This window comes from Dipodomys spectabilis, unplaced genomic scaffold (genome assembly GCF_019054845.1).
Source record: "Dipodomys spectabilis isolate Male_0828 unplaced genomic scaffold, ASM1905484v1 ptg000669l, whole genome shotgun sequence".
Taxonomy (NCBI): Eukaryota; Metazoa; Chordata; class Mammalia; order Rodentia; family Heteromyidae; genus Dipodomys; species Dipodomys spectabilis.
In genome coordinates, this window is record NW_024871346.1 from 3,267,943 (window position 1) to 3,286,460 (window position 18,518).

The following is an 18,518-nucleotide window of genomic DNA, read 5'->3' on the forward strand; positions in this document are numbered from 1 at the left end:
AAAAGCCTAATCTCTTTCCTTCTTGGCCACGGATGCAAACAGTAGCACATGGGTACCCAACTCTCAAAATATTCCTCCCAAGAAAACAGGAACACGATAGGAACTTCCATGGTAGGACACTGGCCGTGACAGTGTTACTATGTATGACTCCTAAATTCCAGCAACTGATAAGAGAAGATCAGGGAAGATCCCTGTGGCCGTTTTAACTGATCACTGGCAGCTACAGAGGAGTGGTAGAATCGCAGCTAGTGCTGCACGTTAGTGTCCAGTGATTTGGGGAGATGTTCCAGTCATAATAGACTTTGGGATGAAGTCATACGGTGGGTGTTTTGGTCAGTCTGCACCACTACGACTTGTCCCAGATGAGCAAAAGGGCTGGTTTTGCTCTCTTACCACGCATGGGTCCACCACGGTCGCACTATTCATGTCCGTCAAGGACGTTTTCTATTCATGTCGGTCAAGGACCTTTTCCTTTTGCCTTCACAACTTGGCTCATTGGAGCAATGACCCTAAAACACGGCCTACCTCAGCTTGTGGTTAAGTTTTCTTCTTTAAGTTTATCCATGTCTCTGGCGACACCGAATATTTCCTTTCCCTTGTCAGAAAACATTTATAGGAGTGTAAACTGGCCTAATTTCAATATAGTTGTGTTTCAAGGAATAAGAAATCTGAGGGGGATATCGAGAGAGGAGGGAGAGAGAGAGGGAAAGGGAGAGGGAGAAGAGGAGATAGAGGGAGAGGGAGAGAGGAGAGAGGGACAGAGAGGAGAGAGGAGAGGCGAGAGGAGAATTACATGGAGGGGAGTGCGAATAAAGTCACAGGCCTCCATCACTGAGAAAAGTCCAGAGGAAGGGGCCGCGCTGGAGGATGTGCGCTGCTTTTCCTCCCCTACTTCATCGGTTCAGAAGCAGAAGTCAGAAAAGGGCTCCCTGAGGAGTGTCCGTAGTGCCCGTGTGCCAGCACATGGCCTCCCCTGGCCCTGAGGAGTGCCTGTAGTGCAGTGTGCCAGCACATGGCCTCCCCTGGCCCTGAGGAGTGCCCGTAGTGCCCGTGTGCCAGCACATGGCCACCCCTGGCTTTCCGCGATGCCCTTGCGGGGTGCAGTCTATGCCCTACATACTCCACGCAGATGAGAGACCCTTCTACATGTCCCCCTGTGCCTTGGGTGCTGTGTCCGTACCCCACACCAGCACGTCAGGTTAGTAGGATCTGCAACATGGGAGGAACCTTAGTAGCTCTTCTAACCTGGTGTCTTTGGCTCTATAAGATGGTTCAGCCCCTATATGAACTCATAGTTCAAGAAATGGTTGGTCCATGACTCAGAGAAGGAAGGAATGCAAAAGAGTATGTAGCTACTGCCAAATGGTGAGGGAGAATTAACCTGGTACTTATTTTTTTGGGGGGGTCTGGTCGTGGGGCCTGAACTCTGGGCCTGGGCGCTGTCCCTCAGCTCTTCAGCTCAAGGCTAGCGCTCTACCACTTGAGCCACAGTGCCACCTTCAGCTTTTTTCTTTTTGCTTATGTGGTGCTGAGGAATCGAACCCAGGGCCTCAGGCATGCAAGGCAAGCGCTCTACCACTGAGCCACCTTCCCTGCCCCGACCTGGCACTTATTTATACCCGTGTAGAGCAACTAGAAGCCCTCACCAGAGCAGAACCATTACAAAGGCTGATCCTGCCTGACTGGGTTACCTGCAACCACTCACACTTCTGGTTGCCCTTGCTGAGCTTAGTTGTTCTCCCTCAGTAGTTAGCTGGTAATGTTTCCCCTGGTTTCACCAGCAGGGCTGTAAGTATCACGGGTTGCCCAAGAGAAGGCAGCTAATTGGCCACAACCCTGCCCACAACTTCCTTAGGACTGATGCTGGGCCCTGGCTCACTAGGGAGAGGCAGGCCTCGTTGCTCTGGGATTTCAGTCGTGTCCTCCTTGTCAACAATGAGGTCTTGGTAAGTGTCACCATTCAGCCACAAGATGGAACTCAGGTGTGAGCAGGGTGGTCAGATCAGCTGCCTTCTCCATAGCGGTGTCCTCTCATGGAGGACACAGCGTAGATGCACACTTAATCTACTCATGTGGATTCAAGTAACGCAGGCTTACAGAAAACTGCACGTGGGGCTGGGAAGGTGGCTCAGTGGTAGAGCGCTTGCCTTGCATGCCTGACACCCTGGGTTCGATTCCTCAGCACCACATAAGCAAAAAAGAAAAAAAGCCGGAAGTGGCGCTGTGGCTCAAGTGGTAGAGCACTGGCCTTGAGCTGAAGAGCTGAGGGACAGCACCCAGGCCCAGAGTTCAGTCCCCACGACCGGACCCCAAAAAAAAAAAAAAAAGAAAACTGCACTTTCCCATTTCAGCATGAAGGGTAATGAAGAAGTGTCCATGTTTGGAAAGGTATGTGCCCCTGGCTCACAGGAACAGTAAGAGAACTCTCAAAGGAAGATTCTCCTGGCCCTCAATACTCACATTTCACCCTCAGCGATTCATTAATCTTGATCCATTGGTTGGACTCAAGGATGCATCCTAAATGGGGGTGGGGGAAACGGCAGAGTTGACAGTGAGTAATGACACTGGGGCAAAGGGGAGATGTTCATTGATATTTATATACAGCCTGCCTGAGGATAAACACGAGAAAACGGAGACATAAAGCAAGAGCTTCCCAAACTGACATGGCCACAGACGATTAAATGATTATAGATCACTCAGTGTTATACTGGGAGCAACATCATTGTTTCCACGCTTTACAAAAAGAAAAGGAAACGAAGGACATATTTAATTGATTGCAAGCTAGATTCCAACTTCAGAAATGTCAAAAGGTGAAGAACATGATGCCTGTCTTAAAACTGATGAACTGTGGTACTAAAAGTCAGACTAAGCACGTCCTGCCCTACTGGAAATGGTGGTTCTCACAGTAGTCAGATAGTTTGTTTCCAAGCAGTATATCCTAATCTTAATCTATCAGTTGAACAATATCTTCCAAGGAATAAAGAAATGTTGGCAATTATAGCTTTTATCTTAAAAGACAGATGGCCAGGCTAAAAGTGTTTTGTAAGATCTGTCAATTCATGGGTACGACATGCAAAGGAATGTCGTGTGCTAGAAGGAGCCTTCAACACATAGACTGGAAAGGGATTTGAGGACAAATGTTTCCCCATTATCCCACTCATTATTCTGGGCCTAATATTCCTTTCCTGTAAAATGAGTGGGTTGGACTAGAATCTAGTTTCTGACTCAACTCTCATGTGGTGGCTCTCATTTCTTCGAAATCTGTGATTTGCAAATCTTATAAATCCCATTGGTTATCATCTTAACCCAAAGTCAAATGGAAAGTTAGTCTACATGCAATGTTCTCTCAAAGAGTATATTCTGTTTAACTTGCTAGCTATGTCCTTTGCCGTGCAGAAACTCTTCCATTTGATGCAATCCCATTTATCTAGTCTTTCTTTGATGTGTTGTGATTCTGGATCTTTACTTAGGAAGTTTAGACCTGTGCCCCAGAACCCTAGTGTTTCTCCTATGCCTTCCTGTAATATGTTCATGGTATCAGACCTTACACTGAGGTCTTTGAACCATTTGGGATTGATTCTGGTGCAGGGTGACATATAAGGATCTAGCTTCAGTTTTCAGCGTGTGTATAGCCAATTCTGCCAGTACTATTTGTTGAAGGGGCTCTTTCTTCCAACCTGTGCTCTTGGCTCCCTTATCAAATATTAGGTGGCTGTGGGCCCGTGGGTTAATTTCTGAGTCTTCTGTTTGATTCCATTGGTCCTTAGACCTATTCTTGTGCCAATATCACGCTTATTTTTTTTTATTATTATGGCTTTGTAATAGTTTGAAAGTTAGTATTGATATTCCTTCAACATTTTACTTCCTGCTAAGGATTGTTTTTGCTCTTCAGGGTCTTCTATTATTCCATATGAATTTTTAGCTTGCTTTCTCTATATCATTGCAGAATGTTGTTGGGATTTTGTTGATGAGTATTGCACTGAATCTGTAGATAGCTCTGGACAAGTTTCACAATGTTAATCCTTCCAAGCCAGGAGCATGGAGTCTTTTTTCCCCATTTCTTTAAATGTGTTTTAATTTCTTCTTTCAGATTTTTAAAATTTTCATAATAGAGGTCCTTCACATCTTTGGTGAAGTTAATTTCTAGGTATTGTACTTTTTTTTGAGGCTATTACAAATGGAGTTACTTTCCTGACTTCAATCTCCATCTTCTCATTGTTGGCATACAGAAAAGCTACTGCTTCTTGTGGGTTAATTTTATACCCTGCTACTTTGCCAAAGTTTCAAATCAGCTCAAATAACTTGGGGGAGGAATCTATAGGGTTCTTCAAATGCGGGATCATATCATCTGCAAAAAAAGGGTAGCTTTACTCCTATTTGGAGAAAGACCACAGAATGGGAGAAAATCTTTACTAGCTATGTATCAGACAAGGGCTTCATATCTAAAATATAGAAATCAAAAAAATTAAACCTCCCATAAACAAGCCCTCAAAGAAACAACAACTCAGTTAATAAATGGGCTAAAGACTTAAAGAGAGACTTCTCAGGAGCAGAAGTAAGAATGGCCAATAGACACATGAAGAAATGTTCAACATCTCTGGACATAAAAGAAATGAAAATCAAAACAACATTGAGATTTCACCTCACTCCAGTTAGAATGGCCATTATAGAGAAAACTAACAATAGTAGATACTAGTTGGGAATGTGGCCAAAGGGAATGCTACTACACTGTTGTTTGGAATGTAAACTTGTTCAACCACTCTGGAAAGCAGTATAGAGGTTCCTCAAAAAACTAAACACGCTAGGCGCTGGTGATTCACACTGTAATCTTAACTACTCCAAAGGCTGAGATCTGAGGATCATGGTTCAAAGCTAGCCCGGGCAGGAAACTCTGTGAGACTCTTATTTCTAATAAACCACTAGAAAACCAGAAGTGGTGCTGTGGCTCAAGTGGTAGAGCACTTGCCTTGAGCTGAAGAACACAGGGACAGCACCCAAGCCCAGCATCCAAGCCCCATGACCGACAAAAAAAAACAACAACTAAACACAAAGCTCCCCTATGACCCAGTAATTCCACTCCTGAGCATTCATCCAATAGAACACAAACAATGCCACCATAAAGCTAACAGTATTACCATGTTCATTGAAACATTGTTTACAAGAGTCAAAATATGGAATCAACTTAGATGCCACTTCAGTGGATGAATGGATCAAAAAGATGTGGTATATATATGCAATGGAATTCTATGCCTCCACCAGAAAGAATGACACTACCTCATTTGTAAGGAAATGGAAGGACTTGGAAATAATCATAGTAAGTGAAGTAAGCCAAACCCAAAGAAACATTGGTTGCATGTTTTCCTTCATTTGTGGTAATTAGAATGTGCCTATAAATCTACAAGTAAACACAATGGATGGTAAAAGACCAAAAATTACACTTGGACATGATAAACAGGACTCTAAACATTCACACAGTGAAGCCAAAGCAAGATATTCTTAGGAGAAGATCACAAAGGCTCAAGAGCTATGTGCATATGATCATATAAAATGATGTTTATTGAAATGAACTCCACGAAATGGAAATGAGGTATTTTCGTTATTTTACTTTTTGCTTGTTCTTTTCTCCTTGGTTGCTGTTTTTTTATTTCTGTATCTTTTGTCATGCATGTAAGTTTATCTGTTTGGGAAATGGTAAGGAGATCACAGAAATGGTGGGACAAAGGGTGAACAAATACAGCTTGAACTATACAACTTGTGGGGGAGAAGAGTCAGGAGGGAAAAAACCGGGAGAAAATGAGTGAAGAAGTGACACCCTTCAAAAAGACGTGTACTCGTGACCTGACCTACCTGACTGCAACCCCTCTGCTCACCACCTTTACAATAAAAACAAATAATTTTTTCAAAACAAGAATACATTCTGATCTTCTGCATAGGCAGAATACTTCAACTTGATAAAACAAAGAACTAAGTGAGCCTGGAATGTCTTGTTGGTTCTATTTGCTCACAAATCCTGGGTCCTGAACTGCTTTGGTTAAGTCTGTATAACTAGAACTCCAGTGGGGGTAGTGGATGGGGGGGGGGGAAGGACTCACCTCTGCTGCCCTGGATCTCCTCCTCAGTGAAGCCATCCTCAACCTCAAAGCATCTCTTATCTGGAAAGCAAGGACAGTGAGAATGCTTCAAAGATGTCAGAGAAACAACAGGATTCCCAAGCTTCAGACTCGACTCCTGAAACTCTGAGACCAGCAACCTCAGCCACACCAACATCAGACAGCATCACTCATTTAAATTTAAAAAAAAAACTTTATCAGTGTTGAGTATAGAGTATTTTTTGATGAGCAGTGTTTTTGAATAAACCCTTGGGATGAATGCTGAGCTTAGTTCTCACTCCCTTTAGAACCCATCTGCCATGTCATCCTGGTTTTATTCATTCATTGACAGCACTCATACACAGCCTCCTTCCAACTCCATGAGACACACGAGAGAATCTTGTTCTCTCTGCCAGCCTGAAGGCTGGTATCTACATCCTCCTGACAACCGGGCTCCCCGCCATCACACTTCAGCCAAGACAACCTCAGCCCTGCTTCCCTCAGCCACGTGGGAAATGGCTGCCATGATGCGTATTACCTTGTGGTCCATAATGGTTCCGAACAGCAGGATGAAGAAGCCCTGTGGGGAAGCGCAACAGAACCGTGAGGAGCTGCTTCTCAGACAGCACCCCAGCCACTGTTTCCACCCTGTTCCTCCCGTTAGCCTTGGGGACAGCATGTGTGCAACAGCACTATGATTCCACGAATGTGGATGGGTCTTTCCGTGGAGTCTCCCTCTTCCCCTGGGTGAGGACCACCTTGGGGGGGCTGAGCCTGTGGGTGGTTGGTGTTTGTGAAATACATGACAACAGACATCAGGTCTTTGATCTGGCAAAATCTTACACTTCCTTTCTAAATATTTACATAGCTATTCTGCCTGGGATCATCGATACATGTGGTGTGGAACCTGGATACTGACAAATCACCATCATGGAATTTGTCTTAGGAAAAGGAACCTCATGTTCTAGTCTATACAGGTGTACTTGACACTCTCTAAATGGGAAGCTCTAGGGTCTTCTATGGTAGGGGAACTTTCTTCATAAAAGACAAGGAAATCTACAAAGATCTGGGAGGTCAAGAGTATCTCCACATGACCTAAGGAGAGTTTCAGGGGGAAGAAGCATTGATCAGGTAGCCAGAAATAAATCTATTTTAACATACAGGTCTGAGAAAAGAGATTTCTATGTAACTGAGAGTGTTTTGGCCTTTGTCTTCCTATCAAGAAAAGAGAAACACAAATTCTCTGAAAAAGAAATACACAACAAAAATTCTAGCAGCTGAATTAAGTTGCAAAGTAAGAGGGGGAAAAAGATGAGATTATTATTAGTCACTACAGCATCTTCAAGAGTAGGGAATTTATGTGAATCCAAGAGCTTTTGATTTTAAAATAAACAGAAGCACAAAAAAAGAAACAAAAAGAAAGGTTTAAACCAAGGTTTTCTCTTTGCAATAATGCAACAGGGAAAGTAAAATCAATGTGCTCTAGAAATATCAAAGAGTGATGAGCAAACAGTCAAACATGGCCAATTATTATTACTCAGGGGGGATCATGATCTATAAATGTTTGGACCTGGTCTTTTTTAAGTATATTATTTATTATTTAAAAAATAATTCATTGTTCTTATTAAGGTGTTGTAAAGAGGAGCTATCATTTCATAATTCAGATAATGGCTATAGTTTTTTGGACAATGTCACCCCTCTCTACTTTCTCCAAGTTTTCCCCTCCTATCCCTGCCCACAAGTTGCATAGGTCGTAGTCCGCATAGTGTACACTGAACAGCCTGATTTCATTTGTTCCCCCCCTTTTCTCCCTTCCTTTCTGCACCCTTTCTCACCCTCCCTGAAAGAAAAAAAAGACCCAAAGCAAAAACAAACATCATCACTACCACCAGTCTGTAACACCTTCGTAGCAATGCCTTTGCTGCTTTGTTTAAGTAGTTATGAGACTTAGGCTTTTTCCACAAGGTACAGGTAGTGAATGTTCTAGACTTTGCAGGACCTACACTTCTGTAACTATTGAAATATGTCTTTGTTGCTCAAAGGCAATCAAAGAGAAAGGGTCAAGAAAGGAGCAGGAGTGTGTTCCAGAAAAGCCCTATTTACAAAAATCAGTTGGCAGGCTGTAGTTTGCCAACTGCCAATTAAAAGCATAATTAAGGCTACAGTCTTGCCAAATTTTCTATTACTCAGAGATCCAGAAAACAGTCTGGCTAGTGATAGCCAAAAGGTGCAGGCTTAGGAGCAGGAGGGAGTAAAACCACTTTGACACAACTTTGCGACGGTCTTCTCAATCCTTGTGTGAAAAGACAATAGAATCCATTCTAGATCCTTATTTCTACTTTGCAGATCAAAAGTTAGTTTCCCAAGACCCCAGGCCTACAGCAAGGTCTACTGCCATAACTAACAACTTACATCACTTACTGTGCAGGGAATCGCAATGTATGAAAACTCCTGATTGATTGACATCCCATGGTCAAGGACTATTATTGTTCATTCTATTGGAGAATGGCTATTCCCCTAGGGTTCCCAAGCTAGAGAAAGGATAAAGTTGTGCTTGTTTGGAGCCACAATGGCAGTGTAGCTTCACAGATGCCTGATCCAAGAATAGTCCTTACTAAGAGAAGGTCAATTCCGACATTGAACCTTTAGGAAGGACACAGGTGGATCACCAGGGAAGAGAAAAGGAAGGAAATTTGCAGGCATCTGCACTGATCTGCTAATTCCAATGTGGCCATCCACAGACTGAGAGATGTTTCAGTCAAATATACACATGATCACGTCAAATGATGATCATGTCAAATGATGCCGATCAACAGGAACTCCGGGAAGCGGACACAAGAGGGGTTTTTATTATTATTGTACTGTTTGTGGCTCTTTCCTTCCTTCCTTTCTCTTTCTTTCTTTGTTTCTTTCTTCCTTTCTTTCTTTTCCTCTCTAGTTTATTCCCTTTTGCTGCTGTTTTTTTTTTTTTTTATCTCTGTTCTCTTCGTCTTGTAAATAAGTTTATCTAATCTGGGGAAAGAAAGGGGAAGCACAGAAATGACGGGACAAGGGGTGACCCCGTTCAGCAGTGACACCCACTAGACACTGTGGGAAAGGAGCTGTACAACTAGGAGGGGAGGGGGGAGGGGGAGAGAATGAGGGAGGGGTGACTGTCCAAAGAGGAAAGTTTAAAAAACTGTACTCATTACCTGGCTCATGTAACTGTAGCCCCTCTGTAATCACCTTTACTAGAATGTTTTAAAATAACAATAAAGGTGGGGGTTGGGAATGTTCAGTGGTAGATGGCTGCCTTGCACGCCTGGAGCCCTGGGTTTGGTTCCTCCGAACCACATAAACCAGAAAGAAGCGGAAAGTGGAGCTGTGGCTCAGTGGTAGAGCGCTGGCCTTGAGCACAAAATCTCAGGGACAGTGCCCAGGCCCTGAGTTCAAGCCCCAGGACCAACAGAAGAAGGAAGAGGAGAAGGAGGAGGGAAAGGAGAAGGAAGGGGAGGGGGAAGAGGAAGAGGAGTAGAGGAGGAGGAAAAGGAGAGGGGGAGAAGGAGAAGGACAAGGTGGGGGAGGGAGGAGGAGGAGAGGAAGAGGGGGAGGGGAGAAGGAAGAAGAGGAGGGGGAGGAGGAGGAGGAGAGGAGGAGGAGGAGGAGAGGAGGAAGAGGGGGAGGAGGAGGAAGGAGAGGGGGAGGAGGGGGAGGAAAGGGAGGGGGAGGAAGGAGAGGGGGAGGAGGGGGAGGAAGGAGAGGGGGAGGAGTGGGAGGAGAGGAGGAAGAAGAGAGGAGGAGGAGGAGGAGAGAAGGGGGAGGGGGAGGAGGAGGAAGGAGAGGGGAAGGAGGGGGAGGAAAGGGAGGGGGAGGAGGAGGAGAGGGAGGAGGAGGAGAGGGAGGGGGAGGGGGAGGGGGAGGAGAGGGAGGGGGAGGAGGAGGAGGAGCCCGGAAGGCCAAGCCGCTGCGCCCAGTCCTCCCCCGCCGGGCTGAGGCCGGGCAGGGCCGCAGCAGGCCCGGGGTCCTCCGGACGTACCTGCAGAGCGTTGAGCAGGGCGAAGATGCCGTGGAAGGCCAGGGGCGCGCCCTCCACCAGCGTGGCCACGCCGAAGCCCCAGGTGAGGCCCAGCAGCGGGGGTGAGCACGGCCACGGTCTTGCCGACGCGCAGCACGGCGGCCGCGGGCCGGGCCTTGGCGCCGCCGCGCGAGGGCCTGTGCGCGGCCACGGCCACGGCCAGCACCACGGCGAGGTTCACGGCCACCACGGCCAGCGCGGGCAGCGCGAAGGCCAGCAGGGCCTTGGTGCGGTCCCAGGCGAGCCAGCAGGCGTCGCACCGGAGGTAGCCGCCCTGGGGCTGCGTGACGGCCACGGTGGTCAGCGCGATCACCAGCGGGCAGCCGTAGCCCACGGCGAAGCCCGCGGCCAGCATGCGCGCCTTGAGCAGCCGCTGGAAGACCACCAGGACGCCGTAGACGATGAGCAGCGCCTTGAAGAGCATCCAGAAGAAGGCGGAGAGGTAGGAGAGGTGGCTGAAGAAGGCCACGGCCACGCACCACGCGCGGCTCTGGATGCGGGCGTGCGCGCCCACCAGGAACCACAGGTCGGCCGCCAGCAGCGAGGCGGCGATGTTCACGATGCACACGTGCCGCAGGTACGAGATCTCCGTGGCCGCCACCTGCGACCAGGCCAGGGCCTCGGCCAGCAGGCAGAGTGCCAGGCTGAGCACCGACACGCCGAGCGCCGCGCCCGTCAGGTACCCCAGCGCCGTCTCCGTCCGCGTCGCGGGGGACATGAGGATGGAGAAGGACGTCACGGCCTGCGAGCGGCGGCAGCAGCAGCCGACCTGGCCGCGCAGGTCCCACACGGTGCGGCACGCGTGCGGGTCCCACGCCCTGCGGGACGCGTGCCAGCCCACGCACCGGGCCGGGCCGTCGGGCGAGCCGCCGCCCTTCTCGAAGGTGAGCAGCACCTCCTGCAGCCTCTCGGGCAGCACCACGGACAGCACCGTCCCGGCCGCGCCGCGCTCCGGGCCGCCCAGCACCGCGCCCAGCGTGGGGAAGGCCACGCCCACGGCCCGGGCCGGCCCGGGGGGCAGGCCCCGCAGCTCCCCGCGCGGGATGTCTATCCGCCCCAGGAGGCCGCCCCCCGCCGTCCGGTTGGCGCCCCAGGAGAAGGTCAGGCTCGGGTGGGAGGCGTTGCGGAGCAGGCGAGCGCCCCGGGTCTGCATGAAGAGCGGCCCCGCCGCGCGCTCCGCCCCGCCGGCCTCCGGGCGGAGCCGCCCCGCGAACTGGCCGGCCGCCGCCAGCAGGTCCGAGCTGGCGTTGCGGTCCGGGACGAAGGACCAGTTGGAAAGGGCGGCGGGCTGCAGGACGTGGCTGGCCAGCGCGCTGTAGCTCTGCAACGGAGGAGAGACGTGCGCGGCTGAGAGCCGAGCCCCGCGCGTCCGGCAGACACGACAGGGTCCCCTCGCCCAGGGTCCCCTCGCCCAGGGTCCCCTCGCCCAGGGTCCCCTCGCCCAGGGTCCCTGCGCCACCCTACTAGACGGCAAGACCGTGAGATGCGTAACGGCCTCTTGTACTTCGTAGACCTATCGCCACATCCCCCAGGTATTAGAATCTGACATTAGTAAGACTACACAGAGGGAAGGAATGTATGAGATGGATGGATGGGTGGATAGATACGTAGACAGACAGATACACAGATAGATACATAGATGGATGGATAGATAGATACATACATATATGGATGGATAGATGTAGAGATGGATGATAGATACACAGATGCATAGATACATAGATGATATATATTTAGATGAATGCATGGATAGATAGATACAAACAAAATACATAGATACATAGATAGATATACAGATAACTTGGTAGGTGATATAATACAGATGATATAATATAGAGTATGTGTGCCTGTGTATAATATGTTAAGATAATGCAATATGCTATTGGTATCCATGAGTATCCAAGGTGACTTCATCTGAGGAAAAACCATCCATGATGACAATGTGAAGAATTCAGTGCCGTAGTGCAAAAGTTTGAGTCCTTTCCCACTAAAGACCTGCCACCATCCAACCAATCTAAAGTCCTCACTTTATCGAAGTGAGCACAGTAACGTTTATCTCGGGATTTGGAGGACCATTTGCTATTGGGGAAGCAGATTTTCACAAAATTAAGGGCAAGGATTTTATGGAGACAGTCGGTGATGAGACAGAGCTGACTCAGGGCCTTTGCATCAACTGAACTTTGAGGCACATGTTCTGGAATTTAAATTTATTTTTTGGTTATTGAATTTGGGGGGGGGGCCATGCTTGGTCAACATTGTATGTAAGAAATACACAAATAAAGTTGGATTGCTGTATATATATATATGTGATACAGACACATCCATACATCTATATATTATTTATACATATATACATACACCATATATACAGATTCAGATACAGATATATCTGAATGTATGCATCGCACCTAAGATTTGTTTACCTGCTTTATGATTGTCTCCAAGGTAGCATTTCCAAATTACAGGTTAGAGAACCCGTTTCCCACTTGGCTGTGTCATCAAGGGGCAGGGCAGCAGATCTATGTCAATCTAAGCTTGAGAAATACTGCATACCTAATCCCTCTCTCCTCCCTTGATAGCACATTGAAGACTCTGGAGAGTCCTGACGTGAGGATGCTCGCTAACTTCATTTAACCAGAGCTACCCATGTCCCCTGTGCTGCAGGTCTGCTTGAAACCCGGCCTGTCTGTGCCCATTTCTCTGTGCAGCTGGGTTCCACAGAACGCTCTTTTGAAAACACTAGAATGGAGTCAAGTCTAAGGCTCCTGCTTATCATTACGCATTTTTCAAAAATCCTCTCACCTCTTGAATTCTTCCGTGAAATAGAAAGAACACAGGTGCAGCGCTGAGTGGAATGTCTGCGGTTGTTGCTGTGGAATTGTTGCACATTTTGAACCCCTCAAGTATAATGTTTAAAGAAAAAGGAAATGGGTTTAATGAAACTAAGGACAAGTACCTGCATCTTCTCCTGAGTGACATCCTCAGACAAGTGAGCAGAGATGTTTTTCAGTAACTCCACTACGAAGGCAATATTTCCCGACGTGGCCTCGGACGACCTCACAGCCTGGACGATGCAAGAATAATCCAGGGGGCAGTGCTGCAGGATTCCCTGCACGACGTTCTCAATGGGCTGTGGAGCTCGGAAGCCAAGAATGTGTAGAGGAATAGATGATGAGGCCAAGGAAAGCTGTGACGCTCCACTCGAGTCCTGTTGTTTGAAAATAAAATAAAACTAAAGTTGCTGGCAATTTAAAAAAATGACAGTGTACCTAACACGTGTCAGACTGAGAAAACCAAAGGCACGGAGAAGGCACACGGAGAAGACAGGTAGAGACAGACGCGGTCCTGAGGGAAGCTGGGTGCTGAGAAGTAAAGGCAAGGCGAGATCACAGAGAGAAGATAGAAGAAATGGTTGCTAAATGGAAGGATGTAACAGCAGGTGCTTTAGCTGAGATACGTTGCATTTACTGATTTCTTTAAAATTCCCTTCAGATCACATATTTCTCCTTTCTTCTGGTCAAAGTATTGAAAGCACTAGGAAAAATATCAACTATAATTTAACTTGAGCTGGATGGATTAGTGACTAGTGTGAGAAGCATACGTATTTACCTTTAAAAGTGACAGTTAAGTCCCTCCCCCACGGTATAACCCCTGCTTTCACTGTTTGGTGTCGGTATAATTTGTGGAGGGGAAGGGAAAAAACAAATCGTTTAAGTAGGGATACAGGTGGACCCATTGCAACAATGAGATGTACAAGTCGTTATGTTGAAAAACGAACTTTACAACTTTGGTGTGGGGGTGCAGGGGGGGAGGAGGAGGGTGGAGGATTGGGTGGGGGTGGGGGGGGAGGATGGGAAGGGATGGGAAAGGGAAACAAAGGAGGAGGCTACAATGCTTGATAAGAAATGTACTCACTATCTTGCCCATGTAATTGTAACCCCTCTGTACAGTATTTTCACAAAAAAAAAAAAGTGACAGTTAAGTTGGGCACCAGCAGCTCATGTTTGTAATCGTAACTACTTGGAAAGCTAAGAATGGGAAGATTGACATTTGAGGGCATCTGGGCTGAAGACTTCACAAGACTCCCTTCTAAACACATAGCTAGGTTGGGCAAAATGGTACACCTGGCATCCCAGTTACACTGAAGTTTAAATTGGGAGTGTCACAGTTCTAAAGTTTATAAGACTCCCTCTCAACAGAGAAAAGGCGGGTGCAGTAGACCCCACCTGTCACCCCAGGAACAACAGGGAAAATAAAATAAGTGAATAAAGTCCAAGCACGAACTCAGGCAGGAGGTGAAATCCTGTATCAAAAAAAAGAACTAGCAAAAATAGGGTAGGGGGCATGACTCAATGATAGAAAACTGTCTAGCAGGCGTGAGGCCCTGAGTTCAAATTTTAGCACACACACACACACACACACACAGCTAAAATTTAACCTCTAATGACCAAACAATAGCATAAAGAAGTTTCGAGTCCCCTTCCCTTTAGGAAAGACACCAGAAGAAAAGAAGTGGAAGGAGTTGGGAGGGAAGAATCTGCAAAGAAAAGATGGCTGGATGAAAGACATATTTGGCCCAGTCTAGATTTTCTCAAGTCCTCCCTAAGACATAGTGTCATGCAGAATGGATCCGATTAGAAGTGTCCCCACTGATCCTAGGTGATTAGCTCATCTCCCCAATGCATCCTCACCTTAAAAAGTGCTTCCACTGATAGGCTGGTGCACGTCTCGGTGGATTTTTGCCACGTGTTTTGATGACACGTGAACCCCACTTGTCCTCGGAAGTGTTTAGCACAGGGCTCACTGCAGGTGGAAGAGGAGACACAGGACCCGTGGCATCCCTCTGAAAGAAAAACACAAAACCAAGTGAGACACACAACTAGGATGTCCACAGTCTAACAGGAGCATCTGATTCATTCTGGAGGGATATCTTTTTGGGGGGACGGTTCCCCAGAGGTTTGACAGTAACATGAAACTGTCTCTACTGCAAAACTTAAAGCTCATAGGTGGATGGTGAAGCCGGAGGCCAGGCCCAGTGAGCGCATGTAGAAAAGGAAATTGGCAGAGCATTCGGACAGGCCTAAAGCAGGGAACAGTAAGAGAGGAAAAGAAGGAAGGTTCAGGTTGTAAAGACATAGCATGGGAGTTACCAGAAAATTCTGATGAGATTCGTTATTGACAATAGCATAGAATAGGAACCAGGAAGCTTTCCTGCAGAAAACTGGGTGAAGGGAGTTATTGATAAAATATAGGAGGCCCGTTTCAAATACTAATTTTCTTTTCAGATATGGTCAATTATTATTATTCACAAGAGTTATTTTCCAAATAGTCATCATGAACCCTGAATTAGCAAATACTGAACCAATGTGACAATATCAGGCTACATACTATAACATTTTCATCAAGTAGTCAATTCCTGGGTGATTTCATGTGTGCTTCTGTGTGAGAGCACTTTATTTAATATACATGATCAATTCTGCTCATGGGCAGAGCTCTTGCATAGATAAGAAAGGTTTATTTCCACCACTATCTTCTCCAGGAAGCGCATCACAGCCTTCTTTGGCTTAAAAAACACTGGACAGGACTATTGTGCCCTGTGGTCAGGGATCATTTAAGCCAGAAAAATCACCATCCATATGCACAGGGACAAAAAATCGTGACGCTACATTGACTGGGAGATGACAGCATTGCTGTATGAGAAAGAAGTCGGGTATCTCACTGTCCAAGCTCAAGGGGAAACTTGCGCATCTGGCAATTCAACTGCTCTCTGCTCTCTGCCTGTCTATGAATGACCCCCAAACCCTGAGGACTGATGCATGCTTTACTAACCAATTTCAATAGCAGGCAAATCTGGAAATACAGAATCCGAAGATCAAGAGGATGGATTGTAAACTTCAGCTCAGTAATACATAATGTATTCGTGTCTACATGACCCATGAAGTTCTACTCCTTGTTTATCTGAAATCTAAATTTAGTTAGGTATCCTATCTATTTTTTTAAATTTGTTTGGAATGGCAACTCAAACTGGAGAGTAAAGAGCTGAGGCACTGCAGCTGTTCATGGAGCGCTGTAGAACCTACTCAGTTGTGCCATTCTTACTGTGAAAGCAGCCAAAGACAGTATGCAAATGAGTGGGAATAGCCATGGGCCACACCAGTGGCACCTGAAATTTGATCCATGGGACAGAATGGGTTAGCACGAGACAAAACACAGGGTCTATGAATATGTCCACTGAAGCGATCCTAAGAGAGTTGCCATATCACTGTGACAGTGAAATTAGAAAGAAGCAGATGATGCTGAGAGCTATAAAGTCATGGAACTCTATCACTGTATGGCTGACAGGCTGAAAGCCCAGAGGTGTGGCCATGTTTATTACCTGGGCAGCTTTGCACAGTGACTCTATTCCCTGGAAAAGGAATCCAGCGGGTTCACTCATTTCCTTGATGTCCACCAAGTATACCTATTATTTGCTGCAAATTAGCTCTTAATCTCTTCATTTAGCCGGAGATGATGACACAGTATGTTCCAAGCCTTACACAACCTAAATGTTTGTGTGCTCATATTCATCATCATGCATAACATGTAGATCCAGGTGATTATGCATGCCTCACTAACTAGTGGCTACCTTTCTCTCCTCTGCTTCTCCAGTGCCATATTTACATAGGGATGTGTTTGCCATCCAAAGTATACCTGACTGTGGCCGTGCAGAATCTGGTTACTCCTGCTGTTACATAATCTCCGTAAATTACTCCTAAGGATCTCCTCCTTCTTTTACTTCCTATTTCTGTAGAGTAACGAGTCTCACCATTTTATTCATCTCACTCTGCTTTAACAGACATCATGCACAGGTGTCCCATACATTTAAGCTGAGAATACTTTTGAAGGAAGAAGGAAAGTTATCTTGCCCTTTTCCTGCCCTGAGAGCTCATTAATTTCACAGATGCTGACTACCATTCTAAGGCACATGCGAATATTCATGAGCTTGCTTCATTGGCCATGTGATTGATAAGGTGTCATTGTAAGAAAACCTATCAGGGCTAGCGATATGGAGAAGGTATCCACGTGTATTATTTTGTTGGTAAAACTCATGGTTCAGGGACATGCCTGTAACATCCACATCTTCCCTTTCTTCTTATCCTGTCTCCACATGGGAGCAAAGGGCCTAGGCCCACATACCTTGTGTTCTTCCAGGCTTAGCATTCCCAGGCCCTGGGGGACTTTGAAGTTTCTCTCCATCCTGAAAAATATAAATTCACAAGGGTCCTCTTTATTCAGGGACTCTCCTCTCTCTTCTCAACTTAAGAGGTGCCAGGTAAATGGGAAGGGGAAAATGTGTACAGGACTAGGAAGAAAACTATGGCAGATCTGTGGGATGGCATTGCAGAAACTCGTTGGAGGAACATGAATGAGAACACACTGTCCTCCAGGATGGAATCTTGGAGGTCACAAACTCTGAAGGTCAAGTTCATAGATTGGCACATCTTTTGTCAAGTTTTAAGTATCCAGGAAGAGCTCAGAGATGACAATTGTATTCCCACCTGTCTCTGCCTATACACTGGAAGATGAAAGGTAACTAATCTGTCTTCCCACCACTACCTAGAAAGGAAAAATGAGTAGATACCAGAAATATACATTGGATTGCAGTAATGGGATCATAAATCTCTACTTCTATTGTACTGTGTTATCTTTCAAAACAAGCCTCATATTATAGATAAGAAAAGTAAGTGTCAGAAAAGTGGAATGGCTTGTGTAATGAGTGAGAAGCAACATAAAGATCTGAATCTAAGTTGTTCTTCTGTGGGGCCTCTACCATCTCCTCTGCATCGGGGCCTGTCCATGATCGCTGTGGCTCACTTAGAGATGGGTCCACTGTACTGATGCTCTCTGGGAAAGTTCCGACCCCCTCTTCACGTTGCTTTTCTAAGTTTTCCTGCTCTAGAAAGCTATTATCAGTAAGGATAAAATGACAGGCAGTTGAAATTCCATTTAAAATCGGTGTGGTACTTTATCCAAATTCTAGACCACCAGAGGAACAGAGAGCTCTCCTTGGGAGATCTCATAGGGGTGGATCACACTTACTTTTCGGTGAATCTTGGATCTGGAATGGGAATGTTCTACGGCCAGAAGAAGCACCAAGCAGCAAAGTGAAGAGACCTGGGCCTTCATTTTTGCACATTAGGATTTTAACCTGTGACAGAGAAAGAAGGCAGAGTCAGCCCTAAGTGTTCACTTCACAATACCAGCAGAGCACCTACCTAGCTGGCTAAGCATCTGCTTCCAGAGGGTTCCTTTCTTTTCTTTTTTTGTTCTGTTTTTTTGGTCGGTTGTGGGCCTTGAATTCTGGGCCTGGGTGCTGTCCCTCAGCTCTTCAGCTC

The 18,518-nt window shown here is 46.6% G+C and overlaps 1 protein-coding gene across 1 annotated transcript; it reads right to left on the minus strand.

Annotated features, from left to right (window-relative positions):
* Positions 1–2,469: 2,469 nt before the first annotated feature.
* Adgrf4 (adhesion G protein-coupled receptor F4) lies at positions 2,470–18,309 on the minus strand. The gene is given in 9 exon segments (XM_042671798.1): positions 2,470–2,517; positions 6,093–6,152; positions 6,628–6,669; positions 10,105–10,203; positions 10,205–11,464; positions 13,100–13,351; positions 14,835–14,986; positions 17,320–17,380; positions 18,223–18,309. Coding segments are annotated over 9 exon segments (2,061 nt in total).
* Positions 18,310–18,518: the final 209 nt, after the last annotated feature.